At 44.5% G+C, this 9056-nt stretch overlaps 1 protein-coding gene across 1 annotated transcript in view; it reads left to right on the top strand.

Moving 5' to 3' along the window:
- The window catches only part of LOC107118486 (mucin-5AC-like), a gene marked incomplete at its 3' end in the record, with an annotated part of 31638 nt that overhangs the window by 15408 nt on the left and 7174 nt on the right, over positions 1 to 9056 (top strand). Inside the window, exons 8-15 of the mRNA XM_015420839.1 lie at positions 1198 to 1323; positions 2262 to 2379; positions 3171 to 3309; positions 4400 to 4510; positions 6240 to 6309; positions 7259 to 7396; positions 7933 to 8097; positions 8314 to 8489. Coding sequence (XP_015276325.1) covers positions 1198 to 1323; positions 2262 to 2379; positions 3171 to 3309; positions 4400 to 4510; positions 6240 to 6309; positions 7259 to 7396; positions 7933 to 8097; positions 8314 to 8489 — 1043 coding nt within the window. The remainder of the gene's footprint in view (positions 1 to 1197; positions 1324 to 2261; positions 2380 to 3170; positions 3310 to 4399; positions 4511 to 6239; positions 6310 to 7258; positions 7397 to 7932; positions 8098 to 8313; positions 8490 to 9056) is intronic.

Here is a 9056-nt window from a genome sequence, read left to right as displayed (position 1 = left end):
CGGCTTGTGGAAACGACTGCCTGTTTAAATTGGAGTTGGGAGGCAATAATCTGGCATTAACCAACCACATTGTGTTTAGCACACAGTCGGTTCCAATTCCTTTTACCCTTTGTGTGTGTGGTGAGTAGTGAGGGTTGCCAGTCTCCATCTAAGAATATAAGAGACGCCAATGTTGGATCAGGCCAAAGGCCCATCCAGTCCAACACTCTGTCACACAGTGGCCCAAAATACCAGGTGCCATCAGGAGGTCCAGCAGTGGAGCCATCTTGTGGCTGGAGATCTCCTGCTATTGTGAGTGATCTCCAGGAGACAGACCTGGAGAAAATGGTCACTTTGGAAGGTGGAAGGTGGACCCTAGAGCATGATACTGCTCCCTCCCCTCTCCAAGCCCCGCCCTCCTTAGGCTCCACCCCCAAAATCCAGGACACATGGAGCGTTATGTATATGGCAGGCCACATTAAGCATGTGGTGAGTCCCAGGTTCTTAAGGCCTCCTTTACCAAAGTGAAAAAGTCCCAAGAATTATTTTAACCCCCCCACTAAAATAGTAATCATTCAAGACTAGGCAATGGGAGTCCGGGGGGGGGGGCAGGGACACATCATTGTCATAATGGTGTTATTTCATTTTAGGGGGGAAACCCTGTGGCTCCCTCATGACTTTCTAGGATTTGCTGGAAATGACATCACTTCCCCCCCCCAAAAAGTGATGTGATGCCATCACACTGACAGCAGTTTTCAGCAACCCACCAATCAGAGGGGCGCATCAGCCATGGCTCCGCGTTGGTGGCAAGGTAGCGATGTGAACCGGCCTGCACGGGCCGGCTACCCAATGCGGCCAGTGTTGCGGGACCAGTGTGAATGCTGTGAAGCGCACCTAACTCCAGTGGCTTTTTTCTCCGTGGGATACTGCCAGACCAGCAGCAGGCAAGAAAGGTTGCTGGTATAGCAGGAGACTTGACAACCCTATTAGTTGTATACGGTTATGTAACAAGGCAGATACCAATCGAGAGCTGCATATACTGGCATATTCTGTCCAATAGATAGAAGATAACAGTACCCCATTCTACTAACACTGACGCATGATCAGGCTTTCTTTTCTTTTTCTTTTCTATTCTCTTTTGTTGTCTTAAGAAGACGATGTAGTATATACCAAATGACTAAATTTGAATCTATATCCGCCCTATATCCACCCTTCTAGCAAAGACATGTCCTTTCAACATGCACTATCAAGAATGTGGATCCCCTTGTGCTGACACTTGCACCAACTCTGAAAGATCTCAGCTCTGTGAAGACCACTGTTTGGATGGCTGCTTCTGTCCTGCAGGTAAGCTTTCCTCTTCACCCTATCCCCAAAGGACCATTCTGGTTCTTTCAACTCAATTTATAATGTTATAAATGATGGACGATTGAATGTAACTAAGCTAGTTGGAGGATCTCCCCTCTTGGGATTTTCGTTAGTAGTGGGTTCTTTGCTTTATCCCGTAAATGTAGTTTTCCCTCCCTCTTTTCTGTTGTAGTTTTTGTAGTGATATAAAAAAAATAAAAAAATCCCCTCCGGGGGCTTAAAATTTTTTGCAGTGGTTGAAACATTCCATACACTCGCTCTTGTGAGGGGTCACTGATCTTAACGGCAAACAATCCCTTTATGGCTTTCACCATGCAGGCAGAAAGACCTCCTTAAATTCAAAAATTGTGCTTCAAATATTAATTAAAATATTAGTGCAAATGGCTTGTCCCTTGGGGAAGCAGAGCGTATTTTACATCTGCTGCAGATCTCGATGTGAGACTCAGGGCTATTTTTGGGCAGGAACGCACAGGAACAGAGTTCCGGCTGGCTCCCAAGTTGGCCTCGCCCAGCAGGAACCTCATTAGCATAATAGGCCACACCCAACAGCAGAAACTCATCAGGACTGGCTACATTAGGGGTGTGTGGCCTAACATGCAAAGGAGTTCCTGCTACAAAAAAAGGCCCTGGGTTTTGACAACAAGCAAGGTAAACAGAATAACAAGCAAAAGGTGGGTGTGGCTGGATAACCACACTTCTGGTAACATGTGCTAATGAGCTGTGCTGTCAGGGGTGTGACCCAATATGCTAATGAGTTCCTGCTGTTGGGTGTGGCCTATTATGCTAATGAGTTCCTGCTGGGCTTTTTCTACAAAAAGAGCCCTGGCCGAGACTGATTTATGTAACTTACTGTCATTTGTCATTTCTTCAGCTGTGTTAAATATTCGTTATATTCTATATATTATTTGTTCTTTTAGGGACAGTATATGATGACATCAATGGCTCTGGCTGCATCCTCATTCAGGAGTGTTCCTGCGTTTACAATGGCAAAACCTATGCTCCGGGGACAACTTATTCAGACCACTGCCGGTCCTGGTAATCTACGTCCTTCGACTGAATGAACTTGTATTTAGTACAGACTAAACTCTAGCCTTTATTCATCATTTCAGCATTAAAATGTTGTAGTGTTATTGGTAGTGATCACACAGGCAGTTTGTCCGACATAGCCACACACCCCACCCCGGATCAAATCGGAAGGATCAGACACACACATCTGGCACTCGGCAGCCACCCGTCCCTACCACGTTGCAAAACGACTCCCATACACCTTAAACAGCCACCGGGAAAATTTGGTGGTTTCCCCGGTGAGGCGCTTCTATATTGCCTCTTCCGGCATCTGAATGTGCGGGCGCGCCACGGAAGCGCAGGAGCTGTGTGACTGCCCCTCCCATTTCCGGCGCGGCAGTACGCCGTTTTCAGCAACCCACCAATCAGAGGGGCGCATCAGCCATGGCTCCGTGGTGGTGGCAAGGTGGCGATGTGAACCGGCCCGCACGGGCTGGCTACCCAATGCGGCCGGTGTTGTGGGACCAGCATGAATGCTGTGAAGCGCACTTAACTCCAGTGGCTTTTTTCTCCGTGGGATATTGCCACGGCAACCTGCCTGTCTGCACACAACCATTGCTAGAATTCTTCCTAAAATGCAAAGTGTTGACCCTTTTAACAAAAATAAGCACCTATTCTTATGCTTTAACAATGTTTATTTCTGCATAAGATAACAAAGGATAGAATAATAGAAAAACAATAGAAGCTAATGCCAGCTGGATCACCTTTCCTAAAAACAGATGGGACTTCACTTGGATTCCTTTTCTTCCCTCTCCTCCCAGTTCTTGCAGTGGAGGCCAGTGGAGCTGCACAGAGATGCCCTGCCCAGGCATTTGCTCTGTAGAAGGTGGATCACACATCTCCACTTATGATGAAAAGCGTTATGACGTGCATGGAGACTGTACTTATGTTCTCTCTAAGGCAAGTAGCCAGGATTTAATCTTCATAGAAATTAGTAAAATATTTGTTTTCTCCACACTAAAGCTTCTCTTACTGGGATTATAAAACCACAGCAATTGTTCTCGAAGCAAACCCTTTGCTTTGGATATCACATCACTGGATTTTGTTCAGTTCCTGATTCTAAGTTTTAAATATCGCCGATCCTTCCTCCCTGCTTTGGAATCATTGTACCTTTCATCACGATGCATCGGTGTCCTTATAAATATGTACAGAAGCAAGCTCACAAGAAATACTTTGGGGGTGGGGAAGAACACACAAATTGTTATCTCCGGGAATATTAGCAATTTTGCTCTAACTTAATAAAATATTCAACAGATACGTTGTGACAGAGGCACAGTCTCTGATATTTATAACCGGAAACTATTTGTTTTCAGAAACAATCTAGAAGACTGGGAAAACACAAACTAGTACAAACAGACATCTATTATATCTCAGCTTTGCCTTGGGACCTTGAGATGATCATATCAATAGCACTAGCAACTCCTGCAGCAACACAATTTGCTTAGTGGTGGTGCTGCAAAATTGCCGTAAAGCCACCATAAAGCACACTACTGAAAAGTGCTGTAGCACAGTGCTTTTTAAAAGAATCACAGGATATTACATGTAACACATTTACAATGGCACGGCTCTGATAACCAAGTTGTATGGGGGGAAAGCAATCAAAATAAAAGTTTGTAGCCACTAATGAAAGGAACCGGAAGGGTTCCCGGGTTTATTTTGTAAGAAGCTTATCACATTCAGCATTTAGGTATTTCAGTGCACAAAACTGTTTGAGAAAGCAAATGATGGGGATTAGAGGAAGAAATGACACAGGAATATGAAATGGAGCTTTCTACATCGTAGAGGATTCAAGGATTTCCTTTTTAAAAACCCATTTGAACAGATAAACTACAATCCCTCTACAATAAGCCAAGTCATGTGTCTAAATGGCCTCCTTTGGTAAAGAAAGTTAGATTGTACCTCCACAATTATTTCTGAGCACCGTATTCCACTCTAGGCTCTCCTGTTATAAGCTTAAGCACATGTTAATTAGGTTTTATTTTCTCCCCAGGTCTGTGATGAAGAAACTTTTACTGTTCTGGGCGAACTCCGAAAGTGTGGCCTAACAGACACGGAAACATGTTTAAAGATGGTCGCCCTCAGCATCAATGGAGGCCTAACTGTAAGTAACCAAATTGTGCTGGGCAGAGTTGTTTTATGCTTTGATTTGTCCCAGACTAAAGTTGGTTCCATGGTATTCAGTATATGTTTGACATTTAGGCTTTCTAAGTGTTTAGTTTAATTAGAAACTTTTACTGCCAGTGTTATTTCTTTAAAAAATGTGCTGGGCCCAGTAGTATTGGCAACCTCCAGGTGGGCCCTTGACTTGTCCCTAGGCTTGCCATTGAGGGAAAACTCTATGGTTTTCCCTCGGATGGTCGTGGCCCCGCCCCCAGCATGCCCGGCGTCGTCACGTCACTTCCGGGTGGCGTGCGGTGCACTCGCGCTCCAGCCACCAGCCGGGAGTCCCCCGCTGCGGTGCAACACCGGACTTGGCAACCCTACTTCTCCCATAATTTACAACTGATCTCCAGACTACAGAGACCATTTCGTCTGGAGCAAATGGCAGCATCAGAGGGTAAAGCATGCTATACCATAGACTGTAGTTGAATTCTCTCCTCAAATTTGTCCATTCATGGGCACTGCCCCAAATCTAGAGTTGCTAGTCCTCCAGTAGGGCAGAGGTCCCCCAGTTTCAGACACTCCTCTCCACCCCCCCCCATGTACCCTGCGAGGAGGGAAGAAGCTGGAAATAAACATGATGTGTCTGCATCATAATGTTGCCAGCCTCCAGGTGGGGCCTGGAGATCTCCCGCTTTTACAACTGATCTCCAGCTGACAGAGATCAGCCCCCCTGGAGAAAACGGCTGCTTTGACAGGCGGACTCTCTGGCATTGTACCATGCTGATGCCCCTCCCCTCCCAAAACCCCACCCTCTCCCAGACCCACCCCCAAAGTCTCCAGGTATTTTCCAACCCAGACCTGGCAACCCTTCTACGTCACCCAGAAGTGACATAGGCACATTGGTGACATCAAGGGGGGGGGATGCTCTGGTTTTTGGGCAAAACTCTATGGTTAGAAGCTAATTCTACCATAGAGCTTTGCCCAAAAAACAGAGCAACATCCCCAATGTGCCTACATCACTTCCAGGTGACGTAGGCACATTGCGTTTATTTCCGGCTTTTTCCCTCCACGCTCCTGGTAAGTGTACCCCCGCCCACAGGTCCAATGGACCTAGCAACCCTACCCAAATATCCACAAATTCCCCAGGCCAGAGTTGGCAACCCTAAAACCTCTAGCACAGGAGAAGGACTCATTTTGCCTAGTTCCCCCTTCTCACCACAGTTACCATGTGCCTTTGTCCACAAAGTTCCCCCAACTCTCAGCATTACTTTTCAGTGGTCACATGGTAATGCTGTGGGAAAGCAGGGAAGATCTACCTCTACAAACTGCCTCACACTCACAATTCAGAGGATTCAACTCATCAAGAAAGTATCCTAGAAGTATTTCTTATCTTGCTTAATGTGTTAAGGAGACATTGGCATTCAGAATGGCAATCCACTCAGAAAATTCAGTATAAAACAAGAGGACAATTTCTGCAAAAGATAAATAAGAGAATGAACACAAAATAGGTCTTAAATGGTTGGAAGAATGAGTCAACAAAACAATTACTTTGTAAGGAGAAACAAAGACAACAAGGCTAAGATTTTAAATCATAAAAGCAAACATTTCCCAAGGGATATTTTTCAGAACTGAACCGAGGATATCAATTTTCTACTTTGACCAGTGGACGATTTGATTACGTGATTTATTGTCATACTCATGATCACAACTTTGCTCTTTTTCACTAGACCATTGTGGTGAAACCTGGTGGCGCTGTGTTTGTCAACTGGATCTACACTCAGCTGCCTATCTCAGCAGGTATGTTGCACATCAGAAATTTCCGGCTGGCAGTGCAGCCTTAAACATTTCAAAGAGGAATTGAGCATCATGGCTGCTTTCCTACAAGTAGTAAGATTATATTTAATAGTTGTCTATTTTTCCCGACTAAACTGTCTCTTCTGGGGAGGGGGGGGAAAAAGAGGCTGGTACAGAATTATTCATAATATGTTACAGTTTTGTTGTTCATTTCAGTGCCAGTTCACATGAGCAAAATGGCATATTATAGATATGAAGTGAGCATATCCTTGCAATATTTGGTGTGCTTGTATCACTTTAGGTAATTGGTACTGGGGATACGTATTAGTTAATATAGCAAAGTTGCATAGTCATAAAATTGTGGTACTGTGTGCAGTAAATAAACTCCAAAGAAGTATATTGCCAAAATGTTAGAATTTACATGTATTGAGACAGATTCAATTCACACCCATATTGCAGTCAAAAGGAGTGTGAGAGAAGCCTCATCTAAACAGTACTGTTTCCTATTATAAGTGGCCAGCTACTTTGGCATCATACGTGTGCAAGTAAGACTGCATTGCGTCTGCAGGAGAGACCTGTAGATTTATCATGCTCCTTGCAAAGCCAAGGGGAGAGAGACACACACAAAAAGCACAGGAAGAGAAGGAGGAGTTTGCCAGGTTAAGATAAAGAAAGGCCTCTCATTCATTGAGAGGATAACACCTTACTCAAACAACTGGAAGTGGGTCAGGGACTGGGCACATGCTAGAAGTAATTGAACAACTATTCCAGCATGTATCATACTTTGCACATATCCAGTCAACTTACACACATCCACACAACCAACATACTTAACCTGCCAATTTTGTTAATTGGTGTTTTCAGAGATTTTATTCCTCCTGTCTTGAAGAATTAATGATGGATATAGCCATGCATCTCATGAGAATGGTTCCAATGTATTCTTTATCCACAGCTAACGTGACCATCTTCAGACCTTCATCTTTCTTCATCATGGTGGAAACAAACATGGGCCTTCAGCTGGAGATCCAGCTCACACCCATCATGCAACTCTTTGCTCGTTTGGATCCCTCTTTTAAAGGGAAGACTTGTGGTAAGAAGCAGGGCTATTTTGGGGGCAGGAACGCACAGGAACGGAGTTCTGGTTGGCTTCAGAGTTGGCCACGCCCAGTACAGCCAAAACCTCTGTGTGCGTGGCTATGGAGGGAAGGCCTGGAGAGCGACCCCCCCCGGTGAGTCCGAGGCGGGCAAGCTGGGGGGGCCCTGGAAGGATCGGGGAGGCATTTAAATGCCTCCCCGTGCCTTCCCTGGCCTGTCCAAGGGTCGGCTTGTCCTGGCTCCCTGCAGCTACGGGGCGCCCGGGCAAGCCAAGGGAAGGCATGGGGTGTGGCCTAACAGGCTAATTAGCTGCACTGTCAGGGGTGTGGCCTAATATGCTAATGAGTTCCTGGTGTTGGGAGTGGCCTTTTATGCTAATGAGTTCCTGCTGGGCTTTTCCTACCAAAAAAGCCCTGGTAAGAAGTATTTTAAAAATAGAAATGGTGACATGTCTGAGTGCAGAATGCCATTAGCAATTTCCTGAGCAATTCAAATTCTTTGGTGGTTGGGTTTTTTTTTCTCCCCCCAAAGGCCTCTGTGGAAACTTTGACAGCCGTCAGACAGATGACTTCAAAGCCATAAGTGGTGTGGTGGAAGGAACAGCACCTGCATTTGCAAACACATGGAAAACTCAGGCTGTGTGTCCCAACATCAAACAGAATTTTGAGGACCCGTGCTCGCTTAGCATTGAGAACGGTAGGAAAAATGTTAGAATTACAAACAAGGCACACAAATATTTCTACACTGTAATCCTAGATTCTGCTTTTCTAGCTCATGGAAATATCTGATAGATTAAAAAAGAACTACTAACTGAAAATATTAATAATAATAATATGAGTGCAGAATGCCATTAGCAATTTCCTGAGCAATTCAAATTCTTTGGTGGTTGGGTTTTTTTTTCTCCCCCCAAAGGCCTCTGTGGAAACTTTGACAGCCGTCAGACAGATGACTTCAAAGCCATAAGTGGTGTGGTGGAAGGAACAGCACCTGCATTTGCAAACACCTGGAAAACTCAGGCTGTGTGTCCCAACATCAAACAGAATTTTGAGGACCCGTGCTCGCTTAGCATTGAGAACGGTAGGAAAAATGTCAGAATTACAAACAAGGCACACAAATATTTCTACACTGTAATCCTAGATTCTGCTTTTCTAGCTCATGGAAATATCTGATCGATTAAAAAAGAAAAAAGAACTACTAACTGAACTAATAATAATAATAATAATAATAATAATAATAATAATAATAATAATTAAATGCTTCAAATAAAAATCTTGTAGCTACAGAGCCAAAAGACCGTACTTAAATCCATCAGAATAAAATAGCTTAATGCATCGCTAACTCTCTGTTGGATTGTGGGTAGTAAGTTTAGCAGTTGATTTAGAAATTGTCAGCCACGTGTGGAACTGTGTGGTGGTGTATACACACATTTGCATATGGTCGCTGCTCACTTCTTCCGATACAGAAGAAGGTATCTGAAGAAGCGAGCAGTGACTCATGGAAGTTCATCGCCTACCACAAATTTTGTTAGTTTTTAAGGTGCTACTGGGCTCTTGGTCTTTTCTGCTGCTACAGACAGATTAACACAGCTACCCATCTTGATCTATAGCATTTGTATATGTGTAGCATGTATAGATACTGAGTCTTTTCTTGATCCA

Source organism: Gekko japonicus, unplaced genomic scaffold (assembly GCF_001447785.1).
Source record: "Gekko japonicus isolate JY-2015 unplaced genomic scaffold, Gekko_japonicus_V1.1 scaffold2153, whole genome shotgun sequence".
NCBI classification, from domain to species: Eukaryota; Metazoa; Chordata; class Lepidosauria; order Squamata; family Gekkonidae; genus Gekko; species Gekko japonicus.
Note: the sequence above shows the minus strand (reverse complement) of the source record. Positions and strands in the feature narration are given on the sequence as shown.